General features: G+C 40.5%; 1 protein-coding gene across 1 annotated transcript; it reads right to left on the bottom strand.

The window, feature by feature from the left end:
* Positions 1-8,590: 8,590 nt before the first annotated feature.
* Positions 8,591-12,507, bottom strand: ywhag2 (3-monooxygenase/tryptophan 5-monooxygenase activation protein, gamma polypeptide 2; the record flags this gene model as incomplete). The annotated part of the gene is made up of 2 exons (XM_080731678.1): positions 8,591-9,247; positions 12,421-12,507. 2 exons carry the CDS (start codon positions 12,505-12,507, stop codon positions 8,591-8,593), a joined length of 744 nt encoding a protein of 247 aa, XP_080587804.1.
* Between the last annotated feature and the right edge of the window lie 6,424 nt (positions 12,508-18,931).

Below are 18,931 nucleotides of genomic sequence, written 5' to 3'. Positions count from 1 at the left end.
TGAACTCAAAGGACTTATAATGGTGACGTCACCGTGAATGCTGCTTCCTGATTGGCTATGTTTACGCAATGTTTGTGTTCCGGACTAGAACAATAGTCTGGTTGCCCTGTGTAAATCAAAACACCATCCCAGTTCCAACAATGGACCAAGGGCGGAGCGCTTGTTTTCGGTAAAGATGGCGGAGGCGCACCGTCTCAGGCGAAAATCACACAGCTGATGGCTGCTCAGATGGTCCTAAATCATGATGCTCGTTCGTGGGAGAGCAGTTAGGGGTCAAGTGTCTTACTCAGGACCATTTTGACACGTATTCCTGGGTAGGCAAGGATTTCTGGGCACGTATGTATAGTAGGCTATATCTGGCATTGACAATATATATCTCTCAGAAGGATGCATTTGTAAAGTCATCTAATCCAAGCATTTTTTTAAGCCTAGTTTTGGCGTTATTTAGTTATTTTGACCAAATCCTTTAATATTAGTCTAAAAAGTTATACTTTTGCACAATAAGCCAAAAAATGTTATAAATAATTTATTTTATAAAGATTTTTAAAACATTCACTAAGCTATGGGCTGCCATCAGTAAACCACAGATGTTTTTAGGAGCAGAATTTATGGGGCCTGCCCTGAACCCAACCCATGAGTAGTGTACTGTAAATTGGAATGTTGTGAGACAGGAGGTATCTAAGAATAGTTTCTTAAAACCCTCAGCTGAACATTGTGGTACTTTTGATAAATAATACAACATCTAAATGTAATTCTGAATAATTCATTTGGCAGCAGTCATGCATAACGGTTATCTTTTATAGAACTTTGTACAACAGGAGTCCATATCTTTCCCCCATATCATAACTGTGTAGAAATAATCACCTGAAGAAATACTTTGTATAATTAACATTATTAAGAAACATTACATCACATGATGTGCCCGCATGGTCTGTGCCATCTCCATGCATCCAGTCTTCTATTTTTGGCCAGCACGATGTGCTTAATGGAGAGAAAGGAACCTCAAACACAGAACACAGTCTCACAGTTAGACAAGACGTTCCCTGGTCTTCTATAATAGAAGTATAGTCTACTCTTTATAGTGGTGAGCTTGTCATGTCGTTAGTCTACACTAGACTCTCAGGCTGCAGGGAGACCTATTTATAGAGATGTCTCTGTCCTCAGCATCTATACAGTCTCATTCATGTTTCTCTAATGGATGGATATATCTGGAGCTATGCAGCGATTATGTTCTTTTCTCCCACCATAAAACATATTTTAGATGCTGGTATAACGTTGTTGATGTTGAAGTTCTCCAAATCCATCATAATTACTGTATCTATATTTTTCATCATCTTCAACATGCTGCACTTTCTTTCCATGAGTAGTAACACAATTCAGTCATTGCTGTAGAAATGGATCAGTACCTCTCAAGACTGTCTGAGAGAGCTAGCCAGTATCCAATAGACAATGTTTTTGTTTGTTTGCTTGCTTGTTTTTTTCTTTTAAATTTTTTCTATTTTGAAATAGTATTTTGTCAGGATCTGATGACATCTCAGGATCACATGTGAGACCTTGAGAGTTCTGCTTCCCCACTCCATGCTGCCATCCAGTGTCCACCCGTGGAGCAGTCACTCTTGCCCCAGGCCAGAGCACTGACATCACTGTCAGCTTCTAATAGCACTGATGAATGAGTGTGTCTACGACTCAGTGACTCAATGTTAAGAATGAGCTGTAGGGATTTGAATGCCTTTTAGTACAGACATTTGTAGCAGTGAGAAAAGCTACACAGTAAAATCCTTAGTGTTGCTTTGTCCATTTGTAATTCTGAGTGTATAAATGTAAACAAATGGACATACGTATAATGCAGACTGCACCTTTTTGTGACCACATTTCAGAAGAAACCTTGACCTCATGACAGGCTATTGATTTCCCCAAGATAGAATATCCTGAATGTTTATATAATTGCACAGCAACTAACAATCAAACTAAAGTGCTGACTTGCCCATGTCGGGTGGCTAAAACCAACAGTAATCATCGGGACCCTTTATGTTGTGATGATGGTAGGAAACGCATGTCTCAGATACTCCTCCAAATACATTACTGGACACACTCAATGAGATAATTACTATTGAAGGCTCAGTATGGGTAACATTAATATCATACTAGAAATACTGTTCCTACGAAACAGTGTGGGCTCGCATGGAACACCATGTATGTGCCCACACCTCTGTCTTTGTACTGTTGGACAGTTTTGAGGAGAATAACCTTACTATATAAAGATGTGGGGGAACAAACTGACCAAGAACACAACACATTGGCTTTTTTAGCCAATGTGTTGTTATTATATCAGGTTGCATTTGTTGGTGATGATGTCACATAGAACACTGCATTGGCTAAGGGCCTTGCTTTTGTGCTGTTGAGGAGAATAAACTTGACCTATAAGGATTTGGATGCTATACTTTACGCCCTGTAAAGTATAGCATAACATACTGATATAACATACTGGTCTTGAGCCAACATGTTGTTATTTATATCAAGTCGCACTTTTTGGTGATGATGTCACCTAGAATGCTGCTCCTCATTGGCCAATGGCCCTGCCTTTGTACTGTCTGTAATGTTTTTGCAGAGAATAAACTTGACCCTGTATGCCTTTATACTGTCGGCCATTTTTTGGAGAACTTGGTAACATACTGGTGTCGCCTATCAGTGAGCCCACAATTATCCAAATGCCATAGTGAAAGTATTGTAACAAGATGAGTTCTAATAATGACGATAGGGCCTTTTTGGGCAGTGCAAAGGTTGCTGCTGCCGGACGTCTTGGAGACTTGTCTTGAAGTACTCTCTCACTCTGAGCCATGGCCCAGTTGTAGCACCTTCTCGCTGAGACCACGGAGCACCAGGAGCTAATGCATCTTCCCCGACTTGCACGCCACTGTCTGTCTGTACAGCAAGCCATCAAGGACAGTAAAGCTGGCCCACTGGGAATATGCGCCTTGCTCTTTTTAGCAGGCGTAGTAGGCGACCATCTGCTCTCCTCGTTGGAGTACACTAGGATGCAGGGACATGCAGAGAATGTTAGAGAGGCAGGGGCTGACATTTCTAAAAGGGCCTTTTGGTGAAAATATCGAAAATAGCAGACCTCCAAGATCACAACGTGTCGCGCTGGGAGGCGTTGTGAGCTTGGAGGTCGGCTATTTTCGGTGCTTGATACCACACTGAACTAAGCATAATCATGTCAATACAATGTGGCGTAAGGCATGGATTCCTACACAGAGGGCAATTCTTTCAACATAAGATTCTGCATTCAAGTTCAGGAGCGTTTGGACAAGGCAATTCTCTTGAATGCTACCTACAGGTGTGGCAGGGGGGCATTTGCATTTATTTCAGCATAGTAAAAGCTGCATTCATGGTCTGGAGAGGGCACTTATTACAGAAGGATAAAGGGCATGGGCTCAAGCCCCCTTTGATGTCTATGTGTGCACGTGCCTGACAGGATGGAATCCCTAGAAGTAAGTCGTGCCTCTTGCAGCTGCTGGAATGCAGTGTAGTATAGGCCTATGCCTTGTCCCAATGGAATATCATCAGCCCCTTGTGTGATATAGGCAGTGGAGGGGGCTGGTGATCGACGTAATCACAGTAAATTCCACATCTCCACAGTGGATAATTAACCACGCGTTATGACCATCAAGCAGGGTTCCTCTGTGGACCAAGGAGCGCTAGGGCTTGGCACGTGGTAATGACCATGACAATGTCCTTTTATTCATAACCCTTTTGTGACACAAACGAGTTTGGGACGGCTCAGGGTAGAAGACACCAAAGTGAGTGATACCCACCACAAACATGGGGAAATTCTCATTCTATTACTCTGCCATCAAAATGTGGATTGCCCTGACACCATCCATAAATATGCGAATCACTGGTTTCTATGTATTATTGTGGAAAGTTGTTATGATGAATTGAATACATAGGACCACAATGGAAACAAGTCCCCAAGACTTTTTTGTGTTATCCTTTTAGCCTTAATGCCTACCACATGTTGTTTACACTTCTGACTAATAAAGTATTCATTCAATCAATCAAACACGCTTAACTGTGACTTCAACTCACTAATGATCTCACTCTCACCCCCACAATTTAACACATACAAAATAAACGATAACAGATTCCTATTCTAGATAATAACTCAACCAAAAGACAATAAATCAATTCACAAAAACTGATGCTGGGGAGTCCCTCTGTCCAATGCACACCCAGTGATGCATGACTTCTGTTGGGAAAGAAATCCATCATGTTATTATTATTCTAAAAGTTATTTTGCATTTGCATAGCACGTGCCAGGGATGTCTGTACCCAAGTCCTTCCAGGAAGAGATTCATCAGAGCATCAGAGTCTTGGCACAGTTCAGTGCCTCCAGTGGTGGGAGTTTATGTTGTCCATATCCTGTATCCATGTCACTTATAAGTCATCCTCTAGTATCTATAGCTTGAAAGCTTTGGTCAGTGATTAGCTCTCAGTCTGTCATTGCATATCCTTGGATACCCAAGCACGAGAATATAATTATACTTGTTACTTTATTCTTTTGTAAATGAAGTCATATTTAGAAGAGATTTTCTTTTCACTATATTATTTTCATATCCTGATTTTCTTTCTTACAGACATCTGAAAACAGCTGCAGATTGCATTTGCTTCTTTGTAGTCAGAGATTCAACTATAACACAGTACACAGTACAAATGCATATAGTATTGTTTCTGCTGTATATTGCCCCAGCAGATACAAATGGAAATGGTAACCTATTGCGAATGTCCCCGAAGAGATAGCAATGCATTCAAACACAGGCTATAAGATATGTTGGTACTGAATACTAATGCGTCCTGTGGCTTGATCTTTTTTTCTTTTTTTTTTAGGATGCAATAGGTATCTGAGCAGTGCAGCAAGGAGCTGGCTAATACTAGTGGTATACTTATTATAGCCCTAGCAACAGGAAGGGGATTGGTGGTTGAGGTGAGTGAGCCTATCAGCGATTGGCTGGCAAGGAGGACTGTTCAAAGCACAGAAATCCATCTCATGAAAGCTTCAGTGCAGCAAGCTGCAGCAAGAGGCTGCAGTCTAGGAGGAAGACCCAGCAGCTTATCAATCACACTCATTTTAAAATAAACAGATGGACAGGGGTAATAAGAGATAACCTTGTGTATAGAAAATATTGCACTGGTAATAAAACTACAAATGTGATTTCCCCCTAGGCATTTATGACTCCATGTACACTGTGTAACTCTTTTCTATAAATTAACAATTGCGCCATTCGTAAAACAAAGAGCATTACTTAGTTTTGTGGATAATTAGGAAAACATCCTTCTAAAATGCTTTTCCCCCAATGAGCTGGCAGTGTCTGTGCTCTGCAATGCAGTTATCTAGACTACAACTCCTGCTCCTTGCTCTCTCTCTCTCTTTCGCTCTCTCTCTCTCTCTCTCTCTCACACGCACGCACGCACGCACGCACGCACGCACGCACGCACGCACACACACACACACACACACACACACACACACACTTCCACATAATGGTCATGTGATCCACAAAGGGGTTACATAAGGTTATATTGCTTCCTCCATCAATGTGCAGGAGTCTTTGCTCTTGGTATTGAACAGTCAGTAAAAACTGTGCCCGCCACCAATGCACTAAATGAAAGGGAATGGCTTTAGCATTTTTGCTGATTATTTAATGGCCACAACACAAAGTGAAATAAAAATATAGAATAATACTGAATAAATAAATACCTTTAATGGACAACATATGGCAACAGAAATTCCTCAAAGCATACAATATGTTTTCCACTTCCATCTATCACCTCATTCCTTCACTTAAGGTCAGTACAGGTCTTCTGAAGGTAAATGCTTTAGATTTAAAAAATAACTTTGTATTGTATATTCAGGATTAAATACTGATTTAGTTTTTAATTGACAGTGCTTTTTATTTTCCTTTTGTTAATGTCATAGAAAGGAGGATCAACATTAAATAAAATGTAAACTTAAAAAAAGGAAATCAATGGAAAACAAATAAACAGAACACAATTCATGTATTCTTGAGTGAAATTCTCTGGACACGGTATTCAAACATATGTGGGGGGAAAAAAAGAATATCTCTCATCTTCCCATTCAAAACACGTAACTCAATTTTCATTCCATTATATTTCACTATGACATTATGACCTCAGGAAGCAGCATGAGTGTTTGAGCAGTATCGCAACAGCAGGATGGCATTAGGCCTTAACAGCCATTATATTAAAAAAATACAAACCTTTGAGACCATTATCAACTGACAATCAAAAACATACCATGTTTAAAATAAATCAACAACTCCATCATACAGTGAGTTATGGAAGCTGACTCATGATGAGTTTCAATACTGGCATAAGTTTTGAATTTACAAGGTTATCTGACTGACCTTGACAGCAAATTTATGCTTTGGCAAAAATGTCATGCAATGTCAACACTATGGAAAATACCACATTTTTGTCAAGTGACATATCACACAACATGTTTTCACAGAAGCATGAATTAGCCTTAAGGCTTTAGGCTTTACTCTTGAGTGATTACATCTGAAAGATAAAAAAATGATGTCTCAACAACTAACATTTGAGTGAAATATTAAACTAATTATATAACTAGCAGCACTATGGAAATCAATCCTGTCAGCAGCTTCCGTGTTTGTAAGCAGCTCCTTAATGTCCAAGATTTGGATGTTAAGGGTTTTGTCACACTTGGTAAGAGATAAGTGTCTATTAAACTGACTGTGTTTTTCCAGTGATTTGATTTGTGTTGTGGTGTTGAATATTCATATGTACTGTATGTACTGTAATGTATGGAGGGAAGTACCCACACATTTAAAAATGACTATCCAATGAAGACAAGAATGACATCCTGCACACATGCTTGTAGGAACTTAAAAACGCTGAGGATGAATCCTTTTCCATAAACGTTCAATTGCAAATGAGGCATATTAAAAATAATGATACAGGCACAAAAATAAAAGCACATACTGTACTCATGGCACAAAACAAGAGGTTACAATATTTTTTTCTTAAATAAGCAAATTTCCGTATGGGTGACAGTAGCCTACAATAATACACTAGACCACGACGAAAATGGTGCATTTATAATTTAGCCATATTCTTTTTTATTATCATAGCTATTATTTAGGTTCTTGTGCAACTGCTACATAATGACTCACATTCAAGATAATTTGTCACTCAGGAACAGCTAAAAGGTATAAAAACAAAGAAAAAGTATACTGTCAGAAATAAAATATGGTCCATGTTGTGAATTCATAACAGAAACATTGAATCTGAAAACTTCACCATTATTAAAACATGATAGCATGAGAGAAAAAGTACTTAAATACTGTTGAAATAACAAAGTATAGCATAGGCTAATGATACTTCAACGTGACGGCCACCAGCAGGTAAGATTAAGTAATCTCTGGTGTCTTTTTATTTTCCTTTTCTTTTTTTTTTCTTTCATTAACAAATTAAATACACATATTTGCATGTCACTATAGCAACGCCCATTACAGGTCAATTTTTACGATCACCATTTTGGTATAGCAAATGAAATCCATAACAAAATAAAAATAAATTAGAAATCAACATCAGACAAAGCCTGTTTTTTTTTCAATCATATGAATACTTAACACCCACAGTATAAGTTAATAAAGTCAAGCTACTGTATATAAATACATCACCAGCATGCACAATATTGAATAATCGATATTATTGTTGTCATCATCTTACACTGAAGAAACAGTATAGTAGGCAAGTGCATTTAATAAAACAAACACAGAAGTAAACCACAAACTCTGAAGCTGCTTTTAGTTTTTTTGTTTAATTTTCCTGTTTTATATTAAGTCTCTGCCTTTGTTAATCTTCACCTCCAAAATAATCTATGGTTCCAGTGACATAGTTGGAGTAGATAAGACTATTATGTGAAACGCCAAATACACTTGGAACAGAAAGATAGAAATGCGTAATTTAGTTTCTCCATTCTGTCTTTTCACAAAAGCATAATTTAATAATCCAACATTCAGTGAATTGGGAAATTCATCTGTACTGTCTGCTTAAAACTTTTATTTCTGGTTGATATCAATGACTTTTAGGCCCTTTCTCTTACAGACTAGTACTGGAACCAATGCAAACTATTTTTTGTGAGGCATTCCCATTCAAGCGTTTTCTCTTCAAGTGTCTCAAATGCACGCAAAAACCTAACTAAGCAGCTTATCTTGATACAACAAGATCAGTTCCTATGCCAGTGTGAGGCTGCCATTTCAATCCAACAACGACCACTTCAGGCTGATTGACTGACATATCAGTGGTTTTGGCAAAGGTCAAAGAGAAAATCAAGAAGACAGAGGCCCTTTCAACAGTATATATATATTTCTATATATATTTAAACTAAGAATTAACCTCCATTCTCAACCTCTCTTTTGATTCTTTTCTTTTAACACATGGAAAAATAAAGAACTGCTGCTGCGGTAGCATCATCGGCAAAAGCGCTTGCCAAAGTCCACCGGCCCGTCGTTTTTTTTTTTGTTTTCTTTTGGAGTGTGGTTTCTCTTTAATTGTTGCCCTCTCCTGCCTCGTCATCTTGCTGGTCACTTGTCCACAGTGTCAAGTTGTCTCGTAGCAGCTGCATGATGAGAGTGGAGTCTTTGTAGGAGTCCTCGTTGAGGGTGTCCAGCTCGGCGATGGCGTCGTCAAAGGCGGTCTTGGCCAGATGACAGGCCTGCTCCGGGGCGTTCTGGATCTCGTAGTAGAACACAGAGTAGTTGAGAGCCAGGCCCAGGCGGATTGGGTGGGTGGGCTGCATGTGCTCCTTGCTGATCTCGTGGGCCTCGTTGTAGGCCTTCTCCGACGACTCCACGACGCCGGCCCTCTTCTCGCCCGTGGCGACCTCGGCCAGGTACCGGTAGTAGTCGCCCTTCATCTTCAGGTAGAAAACCTTGCTCTCGTGCTGCGTCTCGTTGCAGTTCTTGATCAGGAAGTTGTCTAGGAGGTTGAGCACGTCCTGGCACACCGCCTCCAGCTCCTTCTCAATCTTCTCCCGGTAGGCCCGGACCATTTCAATCTTCTTCTCATTGCCGTCAGCTGAGGTCTTCTGCTCAATACTGGAGATGACCCTCCAGGAGGACCGTCTGGCCCCCACCACATTCTTATAGGCCACAGACAAGAGATTCCTCTCCTCATTGGACAGGGCCTCATTTAACTCTGTCACCTAAAGGAGTAAGAAGGAAGATGGTTGGTCATTAGTACAGAACAGAGTTTTTATTTTATTTTATTAACATCATCACCATTATGCAGACCATCCAAACAGATATATCAGAACTTAAATATCCAAGAGCATCTGTTGTACGTGACGTTATGTTTTAACAAGACAGGCTACTAACAGCATTCAGAAGCACAACACACAGCATTGTGTCGGATGATCAAGATTGCATTTGTCATGTGCAATTCCCTGTTTCCATGGCAATCTGTTCATTTAGTGCACCAGTAGATCCAGCTGCCACGTGGATGGCTAATGCTAGCTATAGTGCAAAGCCATATTCAAGATATTCGGGGTGGGGGTTGGGGAGGGGAAGCAGGGGGAGTTCTAGAGATGTCTAAAATGTTCCCACGAGCACTCTGGGGCAGCTGCACTGTAAGTGAAACCATCACTGACCCAGGCAGTTCACATGTCCCTGTGACCTTCTCTATAGCTAATTCTGACCTTTTCACCAGTCTAAAACGGCATGCTATGACATCACTTATTATGGCTTTTAAAAAGTATTTTCCTAAGAATCAGGGTGGAAGAAAAAGGACAAATTATATAATCTAAAATAATATATTCCCAGAAATTCTATGAATGCCTGAAATATGTGGTTCAATGTCTGCCTATAGCACCACACCTCCTACTGTGGAGGCACATATTTCAGGGAAACTTACAAAATTCTATGCCAACTTTATGCTCCATCACGTTCAAATTAGATGCAGCATGCTATTGTAAAACAGGGAGTGTCATCCCTGTTAGTCATCATAACTAAATTCCCAAACAAACCATATTACTCAGCATGACTGGACCTATCAAATGAACCGTGCATCAGAGCCTTACATGATCAAATCAATAACTGCAAAAGAATCGGAAGATCAATCCAAAAATAGTCAGCTATGGTTCAAAAGACTTTTCACTTTGAAAATTAATACAGCTTCTAATAAATGGCTAAATCTGCGTTCAACGATGGGCCAACATTTCTTCTTTCTCATGAGCTGCTGTTAGTGTTACAGTCGCTTTACTCCCCTCCCAGCCAGAGGAGTACAAAGATGGCGCAGGCAGCATCACTGACGTCACAGCCTCTCACTAAAGTGCATGGAGGACTGGAGCATCCATATAGAAATGAAAGGGCCTTTTTTTTTGCTTGTTAAGCCTACATACAGTACATACTATAGACAACTTCTCATTGGGAGTGCACAAGTTGATCAGTTCAAATTGTATTTGTCTGTAATTGTCTGGATTCATCCAACTGTAGTATTTTAAAATACTACAGTATTTTAAAAAATAAACAAATAGGTCACCACCGGGAACAGAAAGCCTGCTAATGTATTCACTGTTTTACAAGAATGCTGATGTCATTAAATCACACTGACACAAATATCCCAGTGATAGGTTAAATTTTATCATATACAATATCGCTGACATAGCAGTAACCACTAGCGTTATTTTAATGCTACTATAGCATAACATATCTTTTTGTAGCATTGTTTTAAGATACCTAAATCTTATATTAAGATTTCTAAATAATTTTGCAGCCTACTTATTATGAAAATCACAAGATTGTGGATAGTTTAATGTAGATTGTCATGGGGTTTCCTTGCCATCACGAAAAAACTGGCTGCAATGGCAAGGGATTTCCCCTTGGTTAGGGAGTGAGCGTACACACCCCTTGCAAAAGGCCTGTTTGAACTGCACTGACATGGCATAATGTTTAAAGGGAAAGGAATACCTCCATGCACACGTCAAGCAACCTCTTGAAACCAGAACCTGTCCTTGACTAATGGTCTACAAGGGCTACTCCACTGATTCAAAAGTAGATCCAGACAAACTAAAATAATGATTAAAGCAATGCTGCTGATTTTCATTGATTAAAGTGTGTGCATGTTTAAGAAAAGAATTATAGACCTACTTGGTTACTTGTTACTTCTTTCACAGATCAAACCCAAAATAATTGCATTCCTGTAACAGTCATTTTAATGGCCATTAAATGCTGTGGCCTTTAATTCAATCTGATTTGAAAGGTTGAATGAGGCAGGCCATCCATGCCATCATACACAAGTCACAGACAAACATTCCTACCTGTCAGCATAATAAACCAGAATTTCCTCAAATTGTAGATGGGGAATAAGGAATTTGCCCTGACTCAGAAAGAACACATAAAGACTAACATACACAGAATAGGACTAAAATGTATAGGCCTACAGAATGATCATTTGAGAATCTTAAACCCCATTGCAACAATATTAGAATACACAAAGCCTATACTAGCAAATCTGATATTGACTCACTGCAATATGACAAAGAATATTCTAGAGATTCTACTGCCTCCTACGTTTGTTTAGTGTAAAGAACTAGCTACTGAGATATTTAGGCCTATCAACTGTTCGGGACTCGATCATATCACTGTATCACAAATCAAATTAATCTACGTCATATCAGCATATTTGTAATTTTAACATTATATGTATAGCCTACATTTTCTTGTATAAAGGGAGGGGAGAGCAATTGATAGAAATGTTCGACCAGCATACCTCCTCATACAGCCTTCTACTGCATAATGCATAAAATTGAAGGTTAAAAAACCCCACTGTAGAGCAAATTTAATGCAACAGAATATAGTTCACTAAAAAAATAGTAGACTATATAACAAATGCAAGCTCTCAGTACGTCTGAGAGATAAATGGTATAGGCCTGTATGGGTACCATTGGCTATTTCATTGTAATAAACCTTCATTGTAGTATGGGCAAGAGAAAGGCACCGCCCAAGGACCGTCCACCTTTATTATCGGCTTTGAAACCACTGAGCTCTCCGAATAACTGCAATTTTCTCTAAAATATTGTGAACAACGTCTACATATCACACAAACGCATTCAATAATTGTATATGAAATGAGCCGAAGAGATGCGGTTAAATGTAACCGATAGACCTCTGATTGAAACAGAAGTGTCCCACATATAATGGGAATATAGGGGCAAATTATCTTAGAGGGTGTTGAGAACCAGCAAGATAACACTGATTTATAGCGTTATAACGTGTAGCCTAGCCGATCTGCAAGCTCACAACGCGTCGTAGCGCCACGCGTTGAGATCTTGTAGATCTGCTAGGCTACACGTTCCATCATCTCAGAGAATCGACTTACCGATTTCATTGCAGCTGCCATATCATCGTATCTCTCAGCCTGCTCGGCCAGCCTGGCTTTCTGCACCAACTGCTCACGATCAACCATTTTTATAAGTGGTTGGTCTTGGCGTTATTCTAGATTATAGGAATAAACGAACTGATATTTCAATCGCAATGCAGTGAGAGGCTGTAGTGTACGCTGAACCAAAGCTGCAGCTGTTCCCTGCTGTCTGTGCTCGTGCCGACGCCGGGACAACGTTTCCCCCTCCTCACACTTTCCCCTGGCTGCGTCATCACTCACAAAAGTGGGTGTCTAGTTAGTGATGTAACATTCCATACATGGAATCTTCCACTATGGACAATGGCTTTGTGGGAAACCGAGTCCTATCATTGCCCAGTCAGTGCAGTGGTTCTCTCATTGATTGAAGAGTTTATTTAGCAGTTAGAAAAAGGTACAGTTTCATGACAGCACAAATCACTGGTACAAGGTCAACTAAAACGAGATCCTAGTAAGCTTTACGGCTTATTTACACAGGAACCACTTTATGTAGGCCTGTCTCATATTGCATTGATAAGACAGACGGATAGAACATAGTAGCGAGTAAAGTGGGGTAAAAGGCCCCCCTTAAGGATAATGTCTATTTTATGACCAATTAAAATACATTTTGATATAAATTCATGCAGTTTGTACATGTTAGCAATGCTTTATCCAATACACTTATATGGGCACCATGTTGAAACATTGGATACATTTGATGTTATAGTACAAAAACAAAAACATGTAAAAAGGGCCTATTGCCCCACTACTGGGGTAATAAGCCCCCCTCTATGGGGTAATAAGCCCCCCTCTATGGGGTAAAAGGCCCCCCTCTATGTAGTGGAGCAGAATAGGTGCTACAATCATGAAAATTGACATATTTCCATGTGTAGCAGAATGGGCGTTCGTTCCCACAGTCCACTCTCCGCCCACTCAGCAGTGGGTTGATTGCCACCAGTATATAGGCCACACAACCCTACTCACAGTCAGCCGTCTGTTTCTGCTCACCTAGTGCCACACAGCACACTTGTTGTGGGTGCTCTGCAACCACTAAACGTTGTCTTCTAAACGCCATAGTGAACTTGAACTTGACCATTTGTTGTCTCTTAGCTTTGATGCTACCACGCTCGTCAACGAGCTCCTGCGCTTCTGTGCGGTGATTAAGAACACGCACATTAGGTAGGTTTATAGTCCTCCCTCTCCGCAGTATAGTTTCGTTTGGTGTCTGCACCAGACTAAACATGGGCTTTGTTTTATTATTCCAGTTTAGTAAACAGCTATACCCGGACGGGACATCCGTGTCGGCCGCTGTTGTTTAAGTGGTGAGTTGTGCTTCTCTCTGTTCCTGTTTCTGTGAACTTTATAGTATAATTAGTAAACTAACCGGGCCGCTTGTTGCCTGTTTCAGGGCCAGGGCAGCTGCTGCTTTGCGGACCTTTCACGGTCACCAGCCATTAAGAAAGCCAACGTCTGAATGATACCATACCACTCTTCCTCCATTCATAAAGTTGCCGGCGGACGGCACGAAGACACGCCGTTCGTGCGGCTCCATACAGCCGTCCTAACAGGCGGTCTATAGCCCGGCTTCACGGCCAGCCTTATTGTTTGTTATTTTTGATTTATGGTTTATTGGGTTTCGTTTATTTAGTTCCCTTACCTGATTTAATGACAACGACCTGGCACTAGGCCATACTGGCAGACGGCATTAGTTAGTTTCAATAAGAAACCAGTCCTATATTGAAACTACTGTGAATCATTCATTTTAACACCTGTCTCTTTCTATTACACAGGCCACGGTGCTGGGGCCTTACATTGGGACAGGGACGGCCGCCCAGGGTTGTGGTAATCCCCCCGTTTGCTGTGTTTGATTATATTATTTTGTTTATTATTGATTTTGCTGTGATTTGTTGGAGAGCCACTTCCCTGGGGCGGTCGCCCTGTACCTATTCCCCTTGCCTTTTGCACCTGGCCCATAGATAGGCACATAAGTGTTTTATTGTTGATTGCTTTAGTACACTGTTACTCTTTTTAACCGATTACTAGTATTATTATTAAAGTGACTATACAAGAAATGGTGATGATATGATATAGGTCTACTGACTATAAAATAAATGATGATGATGATATGATATACTGACTGCATTAACCTGCCTAACTTATAATAAAAAGCTCGTTTTGTACTTTGGTTAAACACGTTTCTGCCTGCCTTATTGTAAAACGAACCTGTGTGCTATTTTGAACCTAAGGTGTTTAATTTAGATAATAACTATTTCTGGGGGCGCAACTCCCCTGGTGGTGTTGTCAGGCAATTACCTTAAACTGTACCACTATGCCACACATGGGTCATTTGACAAGAAAACTGTCAGAGGAATTAGAATTTTCAAGATGGTGCCCATTATTCAAGATGGCCAATGCCTTAGTGGAGCAGTTATGTGATATAATGGTTTATTTCGTGATACAAGTATGAAAATTGCTATGAGCAGTCTCTGTGGGTCACTTGACAATAATCCACCCACAGCTACTTGAAATTTCAATATGGCGTCCATTTTTCAAGATGGCCACCACCTTAGTGGAGCACTAAATAAACGATTATATCACTTAACTGCTCCACGAGGTGTCGGCCATCTTGAAAAATTTCCACCATCTTGAAATCTCAAGTAGCTGTGGGTGGCTAATTGTCAAGTGACCCACAGAGACTACTCATGCCAATTTTCATGCTTGTATCACCAAAATAACCCATTATATCACGTAACTGCTCCACTAAGGTGTCGGCCATCTTGAAATTTCAAATTTCAAAAGTGACCCATGGAGACAGCTATTGCCAATTTTCACACTTGCATCATTGGCCCAGTGGTTCTGTTTTTAGTCCAGGACCCCCAAATTGTTATCCATTATCCATTATTGGAACCCCAATAAAAAATGTCTTGTTATTACTTCATAATGCTGAAGTTTGACTTTAACTAGTTTAGCCCCCTGGTCGATGAGAACCATTATTGAAGTATGTCGCGGTCGGTATAGCGCTGTCACGGTAGGCTGGCCAGCCGGGGTACCTGATGGAGGGAAAAGGAACATGTTGGAATAACGTACTATTTCTAATGCATTTTGAAGCATGAGCTCAGTTTAGTGCTCTCCCCAGGTTGACAGAGGGAGAGTAGCGCCCACTGCCGCCCAGGATTACAGGGTGAAAAATGGGTTACAGAAATTGTAGCCTCGGAAACCCAGACTCAAAAATTGTTATCATAGTGCTTTATGACTTTTGGCTACCAAATTTGCATAAAATGTAAAGAAATTATCTCAAGGCATCCTGAGATATTGCATTAACAAGAATGGGACTGGTGTAGCCTATACTACTAAACATAGACAGACACATGGACAACCCGTGTGTGTGTGTGTGCGTGCGTGCGTGCGTGCGTGCGTGCGTGTGCGTTGCTTGTTACCTATCGTGTGGTGCTTCGCTGATTGCCCACAGTTAGGGCGCTACTAGCGTGACACACACACTCACTCACAGACATGAGTTGCAGGTTTTCATAGTAGCTGCGACCTGACAGTCGCAAACAACATTACCAAAAAGTACCGGTAGCCTATATAGGCTACTTGAGTACAGTACTTAGTTGCTTTGAGATTACTTAGTTACTCAACACTGCTTAAAAACAGGTGGTAAATTATGTATCATATCCCCTGTGCCACACATTGCGACTAATCTTTATGTTTTTAATAATTGTAATTGTTTTAATTTGTTTATCTTATTGTTTGTTTTTTTTATCTTATTGTTTTATACTCTGTTCTTGTTTAAATCCTGTTCTTATTTTAATAATGATTCTGTTATGCTTTTTGTAATTGCTTTGGAAATGAGGGTCCTCCAGCCCAGCCCTAAATGTATTTCTGAGAAAATAAATAAAGGTTGAAAGAATGAATGAGAAGCCCTGGTGTGTGTTACAGCAAGTGCATACTTCTTGTGTGGATTAGCTACTAAACTGCTGTAGGGATCTTATCCTACCCACAGCAAAGCAGAAGAGATGAATAGACACTTACTTACAGCCCCCTCTTCTGGCACGGAATAGTAATGATAATACTCTCTCGAGGATGAATCATCATCTTCAAAGTGCTTGCTTTTGAAAATTAACAATTTCATTTTAGATGCAATTTTATTCAGGACAATCCACGCATCAGGTAGAGAGACTTGACTGCTTTTCATATCAGAAAGCAATTATTGTCAATAACAGGAATATAGTGAAGAATATTACTGTATTACTGATGATTAAGTAAAGTGTTCACGTTAATCTGGTGTCCATAACTGGGAAAACAATGATGAAACAAACAGGGACTCAACTGGTCCAGTTCGCAGCAACATAACAAATGTCTTATATAATCTTCCTCCAAGAACTGAGTTTCAATGTGGGTCAAGTAATGGTAAAGAGTTCAATTTATAGCCTACTTAAGAAATCATTGCATCCCTGGCTCCTTCACACAAAAGTAAACGATGAACAAAGTATCTAAATTAAATTATCATTAATATGTGTTATTTGTTTTGATGTTTTATTGGCAGGTTAATAACAAAAACGATCCTTGATACCTTTTTTCCCCAGTATAGGCCTACTTCTAAAGGCCTGAACATCCTCACTTGACTTTTGACCCTAGTTAATCAGCCTCATTATTTCCAAGCAAGGACCCATTGTTCTCTTGTTCTTCTGCATGGTACATGCAGTCTCGCTGTCCAGCAAGCAGTGCTGAGGCATTGCCTTTATCCCATCCATGTCAAAGAGGATTAGTTGTACAGTACTTGAAGCTTAGCTTAGTTACCACAAATAAGGATAAGGGTAAGGAGAGGTCCTCTGTGTAGTGCATACAGTGGCCATCTGTCTGCCAAGTGCAGAGCTAAGTGCAGCTCTTATCACGCTGGTGTAAATGGAGGAAACGATTGAGGTGGATGTATTAATTTACCCCGATGAAATACGGATTGCTACACCAGAAGCTATCAGGGAATGGGAACTCGAGACTGCAAGCCTGTTGTCTATACCCACCGCAAGGCTCTTTGTTGCTCTCTACCCATACAACCCAGCTGCAATGTCTCCAAACCCTGAAACGGCTGCAGAAGAACTGCCTTTTGTACCCGGCCAGATAATCAAGGTAAATATTTTTTTGGTGACTCTCTTTTTCTCTCTGTACCCACTTGTTATGAACAGTGCAACACGCTTTGTGCTGTAACCTTTCATATTTTTTGGCATGAAGCTTATAGGCATCTTCATGCAGTTCTGCTATTTTGGCACCTGCTTTGATGATGAGTTTAAAACTTCTCTTCCAAGATGCTTGATGGTGTTTCCTGTTTGGTGTGTGTGTAGGCCCTACTTGAAGGGTAAAGCTTTTATGTAGGGTTTCTCATTTCCTGTCAACTGGTTCATGCTAACCTGCTCATTTTGTATTCACCCTGCTGTTGTGCTGCTGTCCTTTACTTTATTTATTTAGGTGCAATGTAGGATATACGTATATTAATTTAAGGCTACGACTAACATTTTTTTCTTGGTTCATATATTATTGCACATAGAAAATAGCAGCATTATAGAGGGCAATATTTGCACACACGCACGCACGCGCGCACACACACACGCACACGCACACGCACACGCACACGCACACACACACACACACACACACACACACACACACACACACACACACACACAGGTTGCACATGTATTGCCCAAATGTAGTTAGGATGATGAAGATCTACTCCCAGACCAAATATAGAGTAAGGAAATCAACCAAGTGTACATTTGCTCAGGGGTGTCGCACAGAATTCTGGGCCCCTGGCCTGGGTACAAGGATTCACTGCGGGCCCCCCCATGAATGTTCTTCATAGGGGGAGGGGTTTAACCCATTTAGACTGGTAACGCATTATTACACGTTATTTTGTGATTTAACTATTGAACAATAGCAGGTGTATCTGCTAGGTAGATCTGCTATTTTTGAAAAAACTGTGGAAATGTTGATATTTCAAATCCTTCTAAGGTTTCCACTGACAAAGAAACTGTTTCAATGTCAGTGGTGATCAACATTTTCATGTGGAGGACCCCCAAAATGATATGTATTTGGCCACGGACCCCAATCTCAAAATATTTAGTTCCAGGGACCCCCTAGGGACCCCCCAGAAACAAATGTTCGCTTAAGAAATACATATATTCAAAAAATGTGAACACATTTTCACGACTTTTCAAAAATAGCAGATCTACAAGCTCGCAGCGCGCTGTGAGCTTGTATATCTGCTATTTTTCAATAGCTAAAGTATAAAATAATTAAGGCCTCTCCACCTCGGGCCCTAGTAACCCAGTCCCACTTTACCCCCCCTTGTGACGCCCCTGTGTACATTTGCTAGGTGTTTGGAGATCCAGATTGTGATGGCTTCTTTCATGGTGAGTCCGGAGGCCTGTCTGGTTATGTGCCAAGTAACATGGTGGCTGAAGTCCCAGTGGACGATGAGCATCTCAAGCAACTGCTC

This window comes from Nannobrachium achirus, assembly GCF_963921795.1.
Source record: "Nannobrachium achirus genome assembly, chromosome: 8".
Lineage (NCBI taxonomy): Eukaryota > Metazoa > Chordata > Actinopteri > Myctophiformes > Myctophidae > Nannobrachium > Nannobrachium achirus.
This window is presented reverse-complemented; position numbering and strand designations above follow the sequence as displayed.